Source organism: Zingiber officinale, chromosome 9A (genome assembly GCF_018446385.1).
Source record: "Zingiber officinale cultivar Zhangliang chromosome 9A, Zo_v1.1, whole genome shotgun sequence".
NCBI lineage: Eukaryota > Viridiplantae > Streptophyta > Magnoliopsida > Zingiberales > Zingiberaceae > Zingiber > Zingiber officinale.
This window is the reverse complement of record NC_056002.1, coordinates 5,635,804-5,654,390: the sequence shown is the minus strand read 5'-3', so window position 1 is coordinate 5,654,390 and position 18,587 is coordinate 5,635,804. Positions and strand designations below refer to the sequence as shown.

Here is an 18,587-nt window from a genome sequence, read left to right as displayed (position 1 = left end):
CTTCACTTCAACCATAATACTCTTATCCTTAGGGATAAGTTTACCCAAAGAGGTTGTATCGATATTCGAAGGGATAACTTGACAACTGACAAGATTAGGTCGGTAGCGACGATACCAAGATGTCTCTTATATGAAGGGTTACTTCAATAACTGCAAGGGGATGTCGAGAGTATAAATGGGATAAGGTCCATATCGCCATACCAAACTCTACCGATTAGAGTCATCAATTTATCGTCGAGCTAATTAATCGGATGCAACTATTAAATCTAGAGATCCATATATTTATATTTTTCTTAAAGAAAAATATCCAACATAATTGAAGGGCCTTCCATTGTATCATAGCTACGAGGTAATCATATATAACGATATATGCAAAATGTTTATTTTATATATGTGTATAAAATTGGCATTGGTCAAACTTAACTCGCAGACCATATCGAAACCCAATCTCATGTCTAGTCAGGCATAGCCTAAATTCGAATTAAGTCAAACACAACCTATAAAACATATAACTGTCACTCATTTTAAGGGCTTTATTAAATTTGAACTTTGTATAGTCAAACTCATGTATGTTTATGTCGTACTTATCATAAATTACATCGTGTGATTTATAAGGTGATATGCTGGTTATGGTGGATTCCCCCAACATGAGTAAGAGTTTAGAAGGTCGACTGACATGACAGTTAAGGTCAAAGAATGATTAGCATATAAAGATAGAGTAGTCAATCAGTTCGCTAAGAGGATTATCCAATTGGATAAATGGGTCGATCGGACGCAATCAATGAGTCAATTGGACGTCGAGTTCCTCGACCTTGAGAAATAAAGGCGAGTTAGTACTCTTCAGAGCTAGGACTTCTTTGCCCTTTGAAGATAAAATGGGTGTTAGCTTAGTCAAGTCATCTGTCTGGTCGAAACTTCGGTGCGATCAGACAAAACGGACGACTAGTTTGGTCGACCTCTTTGGCTGAAAATGATAGGCCGAGTGGGGGTAAGTTCATGACCATACTCTATAAGTCTGATCGGCTGGAGTTAGCGTCGATTGGCTCACAGAAGGAGCTCGGTCAGCCTACCATGTGAGCATATTGTGGGCTCCTTAGTCCCCTCGGGACGGTCTAGTGGCTAGCACATGAGGTGTTGCCACTATGAGATCTGGGGTTCGAATCTCGGCAAAGCCGAGATAAATGCCTCTCTTATGTGCTAGTTACTATTCCAAAGGCTAGTAGTTGCCCGTGATTTACCTCCGTGTTGGCCATGGGACGGTAGGCGGGGATGCTGGGGGCGAGCGTATTCGTCTTTTGCTACCATATTGTGGGATCGATAGTTCAACGGGCTCATATTCCTTTTTGATATCTTATACCACGGAGGATAGAGAATATTCTGTATGCAAGTTGTACCGTAGAAGTTCATTTGGGGAAAAGTGTGAAAGTATCTTTATAATCCACCCTCTTTTGGAAACATTTTAAAATTTATGCATAAACAAACAGAGACATTATAAAAGTGAATCTCCATCTACTGGTACAGGCATAGTTTGCAAAATCACGATCCGGATCGTAGGATCGTACGATCTTACGATCCAGAAATCCAAAATCGATCCAAGATCGTGCAGAATCACTTTTTATAGTAGGATCGCAGCAGGATCAGAATAGAATCGGAGCAGAATCAGAGCAGGATCGGTGAAAGCTTTAAGAGGTCATAACTTTTGACTCGGATTGAACCACAGGGCTTATAATATATCAAATCAAAACTCGTTCAGAGATCTTTAATAAATTTCAAAGTTTATCCTTAATCACCCTATTTCAAACCCAAAAAATATCATTTAAATCCTTTTCGAATATCTAGAAGATTTTATCTTTTTTTATTATCTTTTTTTTTCATCTTATTAGGGTTTTAAATTATTTAAACATATGTTTAATTATTTTTTAGTTAGTTTTTTATCAATAATATTCTGTCATTTCTTTTCCCAAAATAATGAGTTTTTAGATGCCTATTGTCTAGTATTGTGTGGCATCAACTAATGTTTAGAAGATTATTTTCGGCATTCATATTTGAATCAAATGATTCAATAACTTCTGTTATATATGTTAGGTGCTTTGTTGCCCTTTAAATTGAATTATCTTATAAACCAAGGAAATATTTTTGACATTGAATGTGTTATTATTATTGTGTTAATAGAAATTTTATATTTTTTCATTTTATGATATGAAAATATAAATATTATTACTATGCGAGAATGATAGTTGAATTACAAGTTAATTTAAATTTGTATATGTAGTAATGTAATTTGAGGTGTTGAGTGTAAATGATTGCATATATATACAAAATTAGTTATTTATTTATATGTAAATAAATTTTTTAAGTATTTTTTAAAATTATTAATCATGTATGATAAGATTTTAAGGGTTTTTGGTAGGATCGTACGATTCTATGATCTGATCCTGACCGATCCGATCCTGACCCTAAATTGATTCCACGTAGGATCGCGATTCTACAAACTATGGGTACAGGTACGTGAATACGACGCTAAGCCACATAATTTTACGCATCCACTATTCTTGCTAGAGTTCTTCATCTTCATCTTCCACCAATAATTAACTTGAGCGTCGAAGGGTCTACATTAAAAATTCTTTCCCTAGCCTACTCCTTAACACTCTTTTCGACACGCAAGAGCACTTCAAAGTTATTTTCAAGATAACAAAAAGTTTTCATTTAGTCCACACCAGAGCCACACATTCAGCCTTTCATCTCTATCAATTTTAAACATGATTATAAGGGTTTATATCAGCATGGCTTATTCTCTCTTATTTAGAAAACTAAGAGAATGTTAGCAAGAATTCTTAAAATGTTTAAGTTAATTGGCACCTAGAATTTATACATCGAATAATTTATCTAATTTGAATATTTAAAAAATATCTTTTAATATATATTACATATAACATAGAAAAAGATTTAAAATCACAAAAAAGTGGGCTAAATATGGCTTAATGAACATCACAAAAGGTATAATCAGATAACTATAAGAAGAAAAAAAATAAAACATCATTATAAAAACTACTCGTTTCCAAAATTATAAAAGTGAAATTTTCCTAAAAGAAAATTAAAATATTTTAGAATCATGAATATATTTTTTTCCCCCAAATACTTCAGATCGAGGAAAAGCACGCCATCGCAGCTTCGGCACTGTTGCTGCCCTAATTTGAGAAAGCAAAGGGATGAGGACGACACGCAGCAATGAAGAGGAAAAGGAAGAGTGGCGCCTGCCTTACGATATCTGTCGAAGTGAAATCATCGCCTCAAACCGAAGCTTAAGCCGGTGATCGACTGGTTCGAAGGAGGCAGTTGGCTGGCAACGGAACTAAGCAAGGGCTGTCGGCGCCGATCGACAAGGGTGGGGAAGGGCCGGATCCGGCAAGGAGAGGGCGGCGTCGGGGAAAGGAGAGCGACGAGCGCGGCCGAGGTTTGTTCTTTTTGCCGTCTCATGGCGCGAGGAGGAATAAGGTCGGCGGCGGCGTCCGGCTGTCTCACGTCGTGAGGAGGAGACGGAGTTGGCTTCGGCGGAACAGGCACAGGTCCGGTGAGTAATCGGCAACTTTATAAAAAAAGTCCTCCTACTTTTCCAATTTACAATTAGACCCTCTATCCGACCTGATTAGTTTAAGTAATATTTTATTTACTTCGGATTTTAGGCAGATCAAATTTTGGTTAAAAAAATTAATCTGCAAATGGATTGACGATCCATCCTTAGCTTAATTCTGTGTATCTAATAAACAACAATGAATAATCATCATCTACACTGAGAGATGGACCACTGAGTGGGGACGAGAACGTTGAATGCTGATGGATACTGACTGTTCACTCCATTCATTGTGGCAACGATAAGTGAGGTGATCATGATGGCTTTCAAGATGTTCAGTGGATTATCTTGACTCCAGAAACATACATGAGCTTTATTTTTAATCTTTGGGACAAATCATAGCCGTGGCAGACCTAACACGGTCCACCAAAAGACACACAAAAGATAATGTTCAAAGTAAATCATTCTTAAATCAGTCGTGGAGTTGACCATCTCTCTTTAATGACTTGATTAGAACCAGAAGAGAAAAGTGATATTCAGAGATTGCAAGTTGAATATGCATAGCAATAACTTATACTATATATATAGATAGATATAGATATCGATATAGATATAGATATAGATAGATAATGCTATAGTGGGAGTAGCTGGAAAGGAAAGAGATATCTATGTTAGGTAGGTAGCATAAAGAAGGTGCCTCAAAACTTTCTTCCTAATTCCTTTGCTAGATGAATGCCCCATGAAAGCACCCAAAAGCTATGATAAGTTCATCAGTGGCACTGCATAAAAGGAGTCCTCATGACTCTGCTAATAAAGCACTTAGTGTGCTTAATTAAAAAGACATGGAGAGGCTCTCCTGCCTTCAGTGGTTACTGGTCTCGTTGGCCTTCTCTCAACTCATTACTTCATGCTGCCTTGCAATTCCAACAAGAAGTGATCATCTGCTACACCATCATTGGTAGGAAATCAAGTAAACCTCTTTTTTTTAATCTAAACACAGTGATTCTGTTCTTCCAGGGAGTCGAAGTTTGTTCAAATTGGATAAAGAAGTGTTGGTTCCTAATGATACTGTTCAGGTACCATGGTTGATCATCATTGGTTCTCTTAAACTTGAACCAAATGTAGTTTAGTTCATGTTCTCAACTGGAATGCAGATTATGAATGGAGATGAAGTTTTCCAAGAAGGCAAAAGTGAAAGGATGGATTTTGAGATTAATGATTATCCAGGATCAGGTGCCAATGATCACCATACTCCCAAACCACCAGAGTAGAAACTATTCTCAGTTCAATTAAGAGTTAAAATGCTGGTATAGAAACTATAGGAGCTTGATGGCAAGAGCTGTCCTTGAAGGACAAAAATGTGAAGGATATTGGAGCATGACTAGTCTTAGTAGTCTTCCAATTGATGTAGCATGACTAGGCTTTTTGACCTTATAAGTGTAATTAAACTTTGGGTCTTCTTCACCATGTAGGTTTAAATGAATGAAAGCTATGCAATTCTGCTCTCAGAGCATTTTTCTTCTTCATATTCTCACTGTTTATCTCTGTAACATTATTAATTTTTAACATGTTATCACAGTCTTAAACTGTTAAAGAGAAGAGTTTTTTTTCCTCACCTGTGATTAAAACAAAAAGGGAAAATAGAATTGAGGAAAAGTAAATACAACGGGCTATCATTACATTTTAATGAATCCATTACACTTATAACTTTGTAGCTACATTCTACATTCTTTCAATCATAAACGCCTAAACTTGCATGAGATGTAGCTTCTTGCTCTCAGAACTCCTGCATCCCCCCTGCTTATTATCTGGTGAGCTTTTTCAAGGTGGAATCGGTTAATCTCTTCGTACAGGATGATGCTGCTGTGGCCTTCTTATACTTAAGACTGTTACATAAATAAATGGCAAAAGAATTTGAATATATAGAAAGAGAGGCGACGGTAAAGGAGTGAACCAAACCTACTGGCTTGGTTTATCTACTTGGTTTGTGGGATATAAGTGCCAACAAATCCAAAACCCATCAGAAGGAAGGAAATAGTCTGAGGGAAAATGAAAATGAAGTGATGATCTTTCCTGAAGGAGAAATTGTAACATGCACATATCAAGAGTATCAATCCCATGCTCACTTCTAAGAAAAGAAGCCTGTTTGGCATGGAATAAGGGTTAATTAGTAATCATGAAATTCTGGTAGCTATGAAGAATTAATGTTATGGATGAAGAACTGTCATCAAGATTACCTTTCCCACAACTTCCTTGCGAATTTCTTCTCAACTACTGAAATTTGTTTAGTCTTCAATGTGTTCCCTAGTTTCTCTGTGACAACCCATTCATTTACTCTCCCCGCTTCAAGTAGACCAATGTAAACAGCTTTGCATCGATGCAAGGACATGACATTTTCAAAAAATACCCAGACGACAATTAGATGCAATGACCTGATGAAGAGGAAAAAGTGAAGAGAGTTATGAAAAAGAATTAACTTATCTACTTTCTCTCTCTTTTTAATCAGAATAGTATTTAGGAAATATATTGTATCGATGTAAGTCAATAGTTTTGGGACAGCACTGTTGACATAATTCTAGCCTCAGTTGTCTTTAACTTTATATCTGTAGTCAGTAAGCAAAATAAAATGTTAAAGTGATAAACCTTGGAGTTCCAATTGAATTGAGGATGGTAATAAGAGTCGGGACATAGAACACCCCCCACTTTGGAATCACAACTTCAGGGAAAAAAGAAGATAATGGGATGATGATGCAGTAGAAGAAGAAAGTCACATTGTGAGATACTATCCTTCTCGCAAAGAAGAAGTTGTAGAGCAAAAATAATTTCTTCATTAACGGCACTTCCTGTTGAAATCAAATAAAATGACGTGCATTAGTAATAGTATTTAACTGACTAGTTTAGGATGTTTAAGTAATTTGTCCACATGAACGGTATGATGCTTTCTCTTCTTGTTTGCCATAAGCAGCATCTCAAGAAAATCCAAACAGTGTCTTGGAACAATCATCACCAACTCATGGATTTAACAGCATTAACTGACTGCATGACATACAATTAACAAAGTATCACTCACTGACCTTGGCCATTATAATATCTAATGCCATTTTCTTAAACAAATTTGCTGGCCCACATGCCCAACGATGTTGCTGATACCGATAGGCTTTATAATTGCTTGGTAACTCACTTTTAACCTAGGCAAAAAAAAAAAAAATGAGGCTCAGTTAAATGTTAACTTAAGAAAAAAACCATTATTCTTGCAAATAGTTTGAATAATGATTCCCTGCTTCTCCAAAGCTACAAGTTCATGATAAAATCTAGGGAAAATTCCTCTACAGACATCCCAAGAAGACTCTTATAGATTTCTTATTTGGGCCAAGAGAATATGTTCTTCGATGGAGTATGAGAGCAATAATTATTAAGAGACTTCAAATAATAAGTCAGAACTAAGTTTTGCCAACAGGTAATAAACGATTAAAATAAACACTAGGCTACAAATCTTGAAATTTCAGAAAACTAATTGCTTCCATCTATATCGTTTTTGACATACCATTCCAGAGTCACGGTCTCATGCTTCAAATATTATTTCGATATGTACAATACATTGTCTTGTATCATCTACAAAAGACTTCTAGATATGTTAAATGCATGCAATATCATGTGTCTTCCTTCCTTTATTTATCTATCTATTTGTGGCATCCTATACCTACTGTTCATAGATTTATCATATTGGTGTGTTCTAATTGTGTCATAACCAAATTCATATGCTTCATAGAAAAGTTTTGCCAAAGGAAACCAGAACCTTATCCAGTGTAGTTCTGAACTGCAAGAAGTTATGCATGCATCACAATAAGTACAGCTGCACGTTAACATTTATCATGTAGACACAAACCTTGAGGTCCCCAATGTATAAAAACTTCCAGCCTCGAAGAGTTGCTCTAACTGCTAAGTCCATATCTTCAACAGTAGTTCGCTCTTTCCAACCTTCAGCATCATTAATAGCTATAATTCTCCACACACCAGCAGTTCCTGGGAAAGAGATCAATAAACCAATTGATCAATTACACTAAAGGTTAAGTCCATCCTTGTTTTCTTAGTACAAGGAAAATAGACGGGGGCAGAATATCCATGAATATGTGATTTAAGTATCACAAGATATATCATGCAATATTGTTAGTAATCCAACATTTATGTGGAATTCATTTTGACCATATACTTTACAGTCCTTGAGAAAATTCATTCATAACAAGCATTCATGGAGCCTCATTGTGTGATGCCTTGTAGATGTGCAGACCTCATGGTAAAAGTTTATGGTTGCAATAAAAAGGATAACTTACCATTAAATCCAAAGAATGCCATAGTTGATGAACCAGATTGTTGCTCCACTTTAAAATGGTAGTTCAATGACATTTCTTGTATTCTTGTCATTATGCATTCATTGGCATTCACTGCAGAGGATACAATCATACATATGATAACCAGGTTTGCCGGATACAAGTCTTGGGCCCTAATACCAAAACAGTATATCAATGCATCAAAGTTTACCCTGCATGTTACCATATTACCATAGTGGTAGTGAAGTAACGAGATTGTTGTATACAAATATTGACCATGCTTATAAGTCAGGAGAATGAGATGACATACTAGTTGATGAACAAACAAGCAATCCATCAAATTATTACTTAAGTCAAATAAGCCCCTTTTCTTTGTCTATTGACCATGTTTATAAGTCATGACAATAAAGACAGAACAAATACTATGCTTAGGAAATAGATTGGTGTATACAATATTTATAATACTCGTTTTTATTCGATCTAAGTTGTAATGTTCTTTAGTGAGAATTCCAAAGATTTTATGAAGATTTTGTTAGAAGTATTAGAGGATAATTAATGCAAATCCAAATGAGCCTAATTGATTCATCGTGGTCATCAATACAATGTAACGGTGATAGTTTCCAAGTTCAATTCAACGCAAAATATAGATAAAGTTGCTTATGCATAAATTTACCAAATTTCCACCGTGCTTGAGCGAGTGCAATATCACGATTGTGCATGAGGAAAGGAACAGATCTTAAAAGGAAATCAGTTGGGGGCTCATGATCTGCATCAAATATTGCCACATAATCACATTTCTTCACATAGTCAAGTTCCATTGCTTCTTTTAGAGCCCCAGCCTTGTATCCATTTCGATTGTCTCTAGATATATAGTGTATGTTCCGACCTTTTCTATGCCACTTCCCACATTCTTCTTGCACTAATTCCTGAATATACATTGAATTGTTCATCTTAGTATGATTCAGCTGTGCCATGAAAGAGTAATTGAATTGCATGTTCCTAGTTCCATAGAAACACTCAATTACTAAAACCAATTAATGAATTTTATTATTGGTTGAAAGGGTCACTTCACCAAACAGCAGGAACCCACATGCTGCTGCAACTCATCTTTTCAAGTGGAACTGAGCATATGATCCTTAATTTTGCAATTATATATAGTTTAGCACTGTCATATAAGTGCAACAACAACCAACCCTAATCCCCCCAAGTGACTGTCATACAAGTAAAAAAAAAAAATCTTAGCATAAGTGATTCTTATTTGCAAATATCTTTGGAAGCTGTACAAGTAAAAAAAAATCTCCAAAGGCAACTCCTAGGAGGAAGTCAATGATAAGAGGAAAACTTACCCTAATTGTGATGTCTGTCGAATCATCAAGAACTTGTATTATGAGTTTGTCATTTGGCCATGCAAGTGTGCAAACCGCTCCAATTGAAATTTGATAGACCTGCATTATGCGGTTAATACGTTAAGCTCACGAGCAAAATGTGGTTCAAAAACTATGGTTATTGTTTCTGTTTTCTTATTTCTTTTTCTAACAACTGAAACTGCTGAATTTTTCTTTAATTGACCCCATATGACATAACTGACTTGATCTTAGACTAAAAGGCAATGTCTAACTTCATAAATCCAAGTTATAATACTTGAGTCATACCAACTACTGTTGAATTTTTATTTGTTTGGCATGTAATTTAGTGACATACAGCATAGCCTTTTACATTGATCCACGGTGCATAGGTTTTTTATCGCCTAGAAAATAACTGAAACATTCTTATCTGAGAGAAATAAGAATATTTGTATGTTTCTGTCTGCAAATGTTATCAAATGTTCCAACTGCAATTTTACTGAGAGAAAATGTTTTGGAGACCTGGCAAATGCAGCACTCCATGAGAATGCCCACCGAAATGATGATAGTAAAGAATTTTCGATTTTTGTCTCATCTGAGAACAATGCAAGCGCACCGTCATTCTACTTGATGACTGCAGTCCTCAGCTGAGAACAATGCAGACCTACCGTAACTCTATTAAGTGACTGCAGTCTAGAGACTGAAAAAATTAAAAAAAACATAAATAAAGTAGATCTGCTAAGTATTACAGTTGTATCCTACCGTTGCATCTTTATACAAAATTCAAAACCATCATGTGAAGCAAGATGGGACTTGGTTTCAGGATCCAGAAGCATGATATCCTATATACAAAAGGTCACACTGGTCACCTTGTAGACATCATACAATAATTGTAAGGTAATTCTTGGCAAATGGCAAGTTGGGCAAAACTAATACAATAGGGTGCCTTGGTGTTTTTTATAAATGATTTTTTTCAAAGTCATTGGATAGAAGTAGAAATGAAGGAAATTAATCTTTATAGTTGATAAGTGAATGATCTAGCAGTTAAAAAAGGGACTTACATTAAAAAAAAAAGTCCTCTCCATATTATTTTTAGCTCCATATTGCTTTTGTTTTCTGACAAATTGGCAACCATGATTGAGGCCATAACAAAGTACAAACTGTAGCATGATCTAAGCGCAGTAAAAAAGTCCAACCATATTTCATGTTTTTTAGGATTGTGATCCAAGTCTCTAAATGCCGACCCCGCCCAGTGGGTTGGTGGTAGTGGTTGATCCAAGCCTCTAAATGATCCATAAACTGACCGTGTACTTGTGGTTAAATAATAATGTGGTTTAGCCTTAAAACACTGATATTTAGTAGGCCTGAATCAGACAGAAAAATGTGCAACAGTTCTTCGGTCCTACAATGAAAAAGACAACTTCAAAACAGAGACCGGTGTTGAGCACCATCATATGAATGGTGTCAGCGTGGACAAAAAATCTAACAAAATTTGCTTCTCATGTGAGCCGCAAACATCCAATCCAACCAATCCAACCACCCTCCACATGTTAGACGAAAGCAAACAGCACATTGGCCCCCATCAAAAAGCAGATGCGACTCGTAGACATAACTCAGGACAAACTTAGTGTCACAGTGTCCTAGTTAACTGGCACCAAGTCCTCGAATGAGGGCAATTTGGTTGCAAGCCAGGGGAATAACCAGCCAGAAGCGTTATGCATCGATAAAGTGACTGTCTTTTGAGAAAAAAAAATTCCAGGCTTTGGACACTGCAAAAATGGTTCGAAAGAGTGGAAATATTGCAGACTTCAGTGATGGCTCTACTCGAACATTCACAAAGGGGGAAAAAAATTTGAGGAACCGATAATTTTAACAATGTTGCTTTGATGCACGTTTTGAGGAAGAACAAACTAACCTCAGTGACAGATCCACGGATAAGTGTTTAAAAAATGAGCTCTATTGAAGGGGAAGTGTAAAAACTGAGTTTTATGATCTTCCAAGAGCATTAACTTCTACCTCTCGCTCATTGAACATGGGGATCTGGACCAAGACCATGGGGTAGGGCAGTGAGCCGAGCTCCGAATCCTGCGGAATCTCTTCCCACTTGTACACCTTCTCCGGCGTCCGTCCGAAGACCTTCACATAGAGGGCGACGAGCGCCATCGACAGCTTCTCGACGACAAGGATCACCGACATGACCAAGCACAGCACCACCGCCGCCTTCATCAGCGGCACCAGCACCGCGACCCTCACCGCCGTCCATACCGGCGCCGCCCTGCTCAGGGTGGAGAGGAAGAAATCGGAAGCTTGATCCAAGTAGGAAACCAAGGGTTCCCACAGATCGGCAATGCCTGCATCGACCCGCATTAGTTCAAGCATCAGCGCAAGTACAAGAGTTGGAAAAAACAAGCTCGGGCTCAAGTATGCACCTTCCATGGCCCCAGCCACCACCACCACCACCCACTCTCTCTCTCTCTCTCGCCTTCTTCCTCCTCTTCTAGACAGCAGAAGCCCCCGCGGGCTGGATCAGCTGGAGATGTGCCTGGGTCAAAGGTCGTCAGTTGCACACGGATTAAAAGAGTGATTAGAAGTCTTAATCCGTCTTGTTATCCTTTAAATATAGCAGTACTTATATAATAATATTGTATATGAAAATACTTAGTTCAGTTAATATCATTTGAAATTAAATATATTTTTTTAAAAGATCTGTGCCCGGCCCAGCCCTGTCTATGCTGTCCAGGTTGTCTACGGGCCGGGCCGGTTGGACTGTTCTGGGCCTGGACAACCCCACCTGAGCCGCTGTTTCCATAATTATTAATAACTCGTTTCATATTCCATAATTTATTTTAAAATTTTAGACATTATCTCGACAACCTTTTGTTTTATTATCTATCAAATCAACCAGATAATTGCTCAAATTCCTCAACATGACAATCACCGTAGGTATGAAAGGAAATTGAGGGTATTAAGTACTTTGTGTGTATATATATAATTCGAAAATATAAATTAAAAAAAGTCATTAAAAAATCTGTTTAAATGTCACTTAGACAGTCAAGTCAATCTTTATCGGGGCTTTATTTTTCCTTCGGAAGAAATTAATTAGATTGAATAACATGGCCTAACTTGGGCCCACTAGGTTTTTAACATCTTGCAGTTGCGGCCCGTTCCACATGACCCAGGACGCAGACAACTTCCACGTGTAGGGACCACAGACGGGTCTAAATCTAATTATGGAAAACGGAGCAGCCGGGTTGGCCAACTCGGAAACAGCTCGGTTTCCGCTGCCAAAAAAACAAAGGACAATTAAATAATAATAATATATTATTTTTTTTAAAAAAAAAAGCAATTTTCAAAATATAAAATAAGAGATAATTCCAGATAAGATAATATTAATATCCCTTTCTAATTAAACACCTACTTTGTGCGACATACATCCAATTTAATTTTGTTGACTTTCGTTTTCCTCATCATTTTCAAAGTCAACCACTTATTAAGTGAGGGAGAAAAAAAAATTATTCAGGGTGCAATTAAGAAAACCTAAAACGGCATTTTATTAGCGAGATAATTAAAAAAATTCTATCAAAATAACCCTCGGAAAATTTGCAAGGACCATCTAGCAATTAAAATTTTAATCATTGTATGGACATCCACCAAGAAAAGAGGAGCGTGGATCGTTCTTTCAGTATCGTCTTAAACAGAGAAGGAGAGGATGCATGGGACAACGGTATTAAATTCGACACGTATCATAACATGCTTATTAATTATTGAACGACAAAATACATAAAATTAAATTAAATTAAATTAAATTAAATGAAGGAGAAGAAGTGGAGGGAAAAAAAATTACAATCAATGGTGATCCATGTAGTGCCATAAGGGGTGATCAATAATAATAATATAAACTTTTATTTGAAAATAAGGAAGGAGGAAGACGAATTGCCGACTAGTTAGAAAAATTGTGGTATTATTAATTGCACCTAGCTACCTTCTCGATAGGTTCTCATTGGAAAATGATACATGCATCACGTTGTCCTCCGAGATTTCATTAGTGGACTCTTTTTTCTTGATCATCATTATCCTTTTTTTTATCTTTCAAATATTTCATTTATGGATGAGCAAATGACTAGAGATTGCCCATATTTTCCACACATGCGTGTAGGTTCATCGAGTCATTTTTGTCCTCTAATGTTTTAATAGATCTTGACAATTTTTCCTTTCCATGTAGATTATTCCATCGCAAATTGAGTGGGAAGAGAAATGGGGAAGGGCTCTACTTTGTAACGGTGTTTAATAGCTATAATGAGGAGTAATTAAAGCTTGAGATGAATGAAGAATGCAAAAGCAAAAGGGAGAGGCCGAGTAATGTCACAATCAATGCCCATGCTTTTAATAAATTTGGCCGACTTTGAATAATTTTACATTTTCACTTACCAAGAAATTTTACATGTTTTAATATGATTTTTTTTTTAAATATCAAGCATTGTTGTTGGATTTCTAATCATTAGTATTATTACTTGCTTGATATAAAAATAATGTTGTGTGTTTGTAATTTTTATTGGGTAAAATAAAACGACTAGGGATTGTAAATTTTAAAGAGCATTTTGGGATTCATATGGGAAATAATTCTTAGGAGATTATAAAATTTCAACGAAAATAATGAAGTAATACGATAGATATAAACCACGGGCATGAATTTATTATTGATGTGATATGTGTTTCATCTCATAAATAAAATACAAATGTGTTCAATTTATTAGAAAAAAATAAGAAAATAAAAATATTAGAAGGATAGTTTTTTTTTTCTTTGTAAAATGCGAAAATGTATGGTATTCAAGTGGTTTACCATAAATACTTTAGAATAAACACGGTAGATTCTTATAACATTTTAAAGAAAATAATCATACGTGTAATTATTTTTTTAATGTGATCATTTTTTTAAAAAATGGATTTTTATGAATTTAAACCTTTATATATTTTACAGATACAATTATTCTTTTACTATTAAATATTTTATAAAATAATATTTATCCAGTGAATTAAAGGTGAGAAATTTTGTGGAAGGAGACTTATTTTATTTTCACAAATTTTTCAAGATCCTCTGTTTTAAAAATAATGTGTTTTCATGTCCCCTCATCAATTGAACGGTCATGATATTTTTATGATGTACATTGCATCTTTGAGATATGATTTAATCCGTCCAACTAGTCAGAGGGCATGGGTGCATATTATTTTTAGAAGCGAGGATCTCAACTCCCAGAGTAAAAGCATCCTATACGTTTACAACGTGCAATTGTGCATTAAGGTCCCCGGGCATGGCGCAATAGTAGGATGAGCTCCTGTGTTGTGTCGTGAATGTTTAAAACTCATGCAGTATGTTTTATATGTCTGTGGTATTTGAATCACTTTGTGATGCTAATATTTATCTGTGCTTTTTAAATTTATCTGATGGTAAATGAAAATTTTATATGAGATTAGATTGATGACATGAATTAATTGAATTAATCGAGTCTAGAGTTGATAAGGAATTCAAAAAATAATAATACATTAAGAATTACGCAGAGTTCGGTGCCTCGAACTTTGAGCTCTTTCAGGTTAATAATAAATAAAAACACCCCCATTGAATGGACTTTGACTCCGAGCGTTGACGTTTGCCATTCAAAGAGGTCTGCGAAGCTTCCTTCTGAATCCATCAGCGGCAGCAAGCAAGCAAGCAATAACTCATCCTCCATTCAAGTTTGTCAGCCAAGTGTCAATTCTCCTTCTGAATCCATTAACTACTACCATCTGTCATTATTATAGGATAAGAATTTAAATTTCAATAAAATTAATTATATTTTTTTGATTTATTTATTATTTTTTTTTATAGATGATCGTAAGATTCAACGTTTGAGACTCTTAAAATGGTAAATTTTACTTTCTATTATCCTGGAGAAAATAAAGGTGACCAGTACAATAGTAATAGTATAATGGTTATGTCTTTCAATATATAATTAAAGAATTTAAGATTTGAATCTCAACTAATGTATTATAGAAAATTTTCATTCTAGTATAAAGTAGGAATTGTTATCCCTAATGACATATGAAAATTTCTATAAAATTAAACTAATTATCTTTTAAATTAGTCCGTTTGTTAAATGGATGATAGATTTATTATAATCAAACATAATAATTCCGACGGATATATATCTTTGGAAAAATTCTCACACACTCAGTGACTTGAGAGTCGGTAACGAACAACTGGGTGAACTTAATCACGTTTTTTTAATGATAGAGTTGATGGCCAACGCAGCCAGAGGTACAACTAGTAGAGTCGACTACTTGGCGTGCAATTTCTACTAATGCTACTGCTCAAAGCCATAGATCGACAACTCCCAGAAACAGGGTCCGATCGAGCTGCTGACTTTTGGATCTCATGCATGGGAAATGCACCTCCTTCGTCCCTGCCCATTAACTCCTCCCATCCATCATCATATCATTATCGTCCATAGTCAACGCCTGCTCCCTTTCTTCATCTGAATACTTCCCCTGTCTTTATATCAAGCCTTCAGAAGCTTGCAAACATCATTCTTAGAAGCTTTTCTTCTTCTTCTTCTTCTTACTGAAACCTTTTTCAAGAGAGTACTGGAGATGGGAAGGCCACCGTGCTGTGACAAGGATGGCGTCAAAAAGGGGCCATGGACTCCGGAAGAGGACATAATCTTAGTCTCCTACATCCAAGAACATGGGCCTGGAAATTGGAGAGCTGTTCCTACCAATACTGGTATTTTTTTTATTATTATTATTATTTTTGAATTCTCTGTTGTTTTTTTCTTCTTCTGTTCTTGGGATTCATGTATATTTTTTTTTTCTCTCCTTGCAGGGCTTTTGAGATGCAGCAAGAGTTGCAGGCTCCGGTGGACGAACTACCTCCGGCCGGGGATAAGGAGGGGAAACTTCACGGATCAAGAGGAGAAGCTCATCGTGCACCTCCAAGCTCTGCTGGGAAACAGATGGGCGGCGATCGCTTCGTATCTGCCGGAGAGGACGGACAACGACATCAAGAACCACTGGAACACGCACCTGAAGAAGAAGCTCTGGAAGCTGGAGAGCGACCCCAAGGGCAGCATCCAGCCGGGCTGCAGGTCGATGGCGAAAGGGCGGTGGGAGAAGTGCCTGCAGACGGACATCGGCATGGCGAAGAGGGCGCTCAGCGAGGCCCTGGCGGTGGAGAGGCCGCCGCCGGAGGCGTCCGCCACCAGCTACGCCTCCAGCACCGAGAACATCTCGCGACTCCTGCAGACGTGGATGAAGCCCGGCCGCCGCGGAGCCGCCTCCGGCGGGCCGGGGCGGAGCGAGCCGGCGTCGAGCCAGGGGAGCGTTAGTACGTCGGCGGCGGCTGCGGGGCTGAACGAGGACTCCTCGCCGCCTCCGCCGCCTTTGATGTCGTATCTGGAGTCGTGGCTGCTGGACGAGACCGAAGGGCAGGATGGCTTCCTGGATGATTTGCTCTGACTAAAAAAATTCCAAAAACAGGTAGCTTTTTTAGATCTTTCGATCGTAAATCGACATGCAGACGATTAAAACAGAGGGAAGTGTAAATTATGTGTAATTTAGAATGAGATATGATTTCTAAAATATTATCAATAATAATCTCATCTATGGCTCAGTAAATTGAATGAATATATATACATAAAATGGATAGCTTCTTAAAAATTTATTCTGTAAAAATATTTATGAAAAATGATATGCTCACAGAAAAAAAAAATCAAGGAAAAATTAAAATATAGACATATAAAATGATGAGGTCCACAAAAAGTGAAATGATAGATCATAACTTTATGTGTTTATTCTTGAACTTTTCCTTGAGTTTTTTGCCTGAGTGTATCATTGCTCAATATTTATTTCGACATGAATAAATATATCCTTTGAAAAATAGTTATTATGTGAATTAAGACTCTTCACCAACACATGGTGAGTAGTCGTCATGCATGATTCCTTTTCTAGACGAGCAATCAATTGTCATCGTTAACAATGATAATTAATCCTAATTAACTAACATTCAGGTGCATTAATAGTTCCTGGAAATTATGAAGGAGGAGAAGCTGAATGGACCCCTGGACGAGCTAATTAGCAATTAGGGAAATGAGTTGTTACAGTGAACTCTTAAATTAATGCTCCATGTGACAATTAATATTAGATGGAGTCTTTAATTTTAACAAGAATTGTATTAAAATTTCTAACCTTTTAATTTTATACCTATGCATAAACTACAATAAGATTTATTTATTTATTATTTTATTTGACTTAATTACAAATAAATCATGACTTATTTTATACCTAGTTCAAGTCATGGCTCGAAAGCCAGAGCCAAATCAACAGCATTTCCTCTTCCCCTTTTTTGTTCTTCTTCTTTGTTTTCTACTGCCTGATCTTGGTAACTTTAACATATTCTCTTTTTAGAAACGAATTCTCAAAAATGTACCTCAGAAACTACAAAAAAAAATGTTTGATAATAGTTTTATTGTTTTAAAGAAAGTAGAAAAAAAAACACTGTTGCTCTTTTCCTTTTTAGACTATAACCACACCAACTCAATTCCATTTCCTCCCTCAAATTCATACAAAAGTTCATCCAAATATTCATTAATTTCGCTTAAATTACATTACTGATCAAAATGAACAAGAAAAGGGAGAAACTAAAAGGCAGAAACAAGTAGGATTTTGGCACAAGAGAACATGATACTGGTCTTCAAATTACGCTTGGAATGCAGTGCAGCCCTTCAAGCGCAAGATTCATGCAGATTGTTTCTCAGGGAGACAGAAAGCAAGAGCTTCGTTTTCTTACGAGTTGAGTCATGTCAGAACCTTCTGAAACAGTTTCCTCGGGTTCCTCAACCATGATTGGACTGAATCAACCAGGGTACATAAATTCACTGAGAGAGCTCAAGCTTCCAACATTTGCTAGCAATGGCAGCTTGCAGCCTCAAGCTCCTTCTTGTCTCAGTATGCATTGCTTTGATGTTAGCTGCTGAGACAAGTGTTGGCTGTATTGCTGCCAAGAATCCTTCCATCCCTTGCGATCACGACCAAGTGGCCAGAGGTAAACCGGACGCGAAGTCCGTGTCGTTTGCCAGGGAGCACATAAGCAGGAGGAGATTCCGGCGAGGGCCCAATCCGATTCACAACAAGAGCTAAAAGCAGGGGGGTCTGTAGAAGTTTAATAGGTTTTGCTTTGAGTAACTTCTTAAATTTTTTGTTCTGTTTGGATTTTTTGTTTCTTTTTCACTGATCAGTGCAGCAATAGAAGTTAAAACAATAGAATCATGTTTCAATTTGGATCGAGGAATTTGTTAATAAGCAAATGATGCAGTA

At 36.7% G+C, this 18,587-nt stretch overlaps 3 protein-coding genes across 4 annotated transcripts; 2 read left to right on the top strand and 1 right to left on the bottom strand.

Moving 5' to 3' along the window:
* Positions 1-3,616: 3,616 nt before the first annotated feature.
* LOC122019744 lies at positions 3,617-5,097 on the top strand. Of its 2 annotated transcripts, none has more exons than XM_042577243.1 (3): positions 3,617-4,529; positions 4,589-4,647; positions 4,726-5,097. In XM_042577243.1, exons 1-3 carry the CDS (start codon positions 4,370-4,372, stop codon positions 4,840-4,842), a joined length of 336 nt encoding a protein of 111 aa, XP_042433177.1. In that variant the 5' UTR covers positions 3,617-4,369; the 3' UTR covers positions 4,843-5,097. The 2 variants fall into 2 exon arrangements, with proteins under 2 accessions (XP_042433177.1, XP_042433178.1); XM_042577244.1 differs by having other exon boundaries at positions 3,651-4,504.
* Positions 4,790-11,832, bottom strand: LOC122019743 (probable glucomannan 4-beta-mannosyltransferase 11). The gene is made up of 10 exons (XM_042577242.1): positions 11,672-11,832; positions 11,259-11,593; positions 9,246-9,344; positions 8,573-8,825; positions 7,903-8,013; positions 7,458-7,594; positions 6,646-6,759; positions 6,215-6,414; positions 5,809-6,003; positions 4,790-5,713 (listed from the first exon to the last, which is right to left on the bottom strand). Exons 1-10 carry the CDS (start codon positions 11,676-11,678, stop codon positions 5,548-5,550), a joined length of 1,617 nt encoding a protein of 538 aa, XP_042433176.1. The 5' UTR covers positions 11,679-11,832; the 3' UTR covers positions 4,790-5,547.
* A 3,774-nt stretch (positions 11,833-15,606) lies between these two features.
* On the top strand, positions 15,607-17,364 carry LOC122018691 (myb-related protein 306-like). The gene is made up of 3 exons (XM_042576089.1): positions 15,607-15,999; positions 16,099-16,751; positions 17,282-17,364. The coding sequence occupies exons 1-2, from the start codon at positions 15,867-15,869 to the stop codon at positions 16,728-16,730; spliced, it is 765 nt and encodes a 254-aa protein (XP_042432023.1). The 5' UTR covers positions 15,607-15,866; the 3' UTR covers positions 16,731-16,751; positions 17,282-17,364.
* The last annotated feature ends 1,223 nt before the right edge of the window (positions 17,365-18,587 follow it).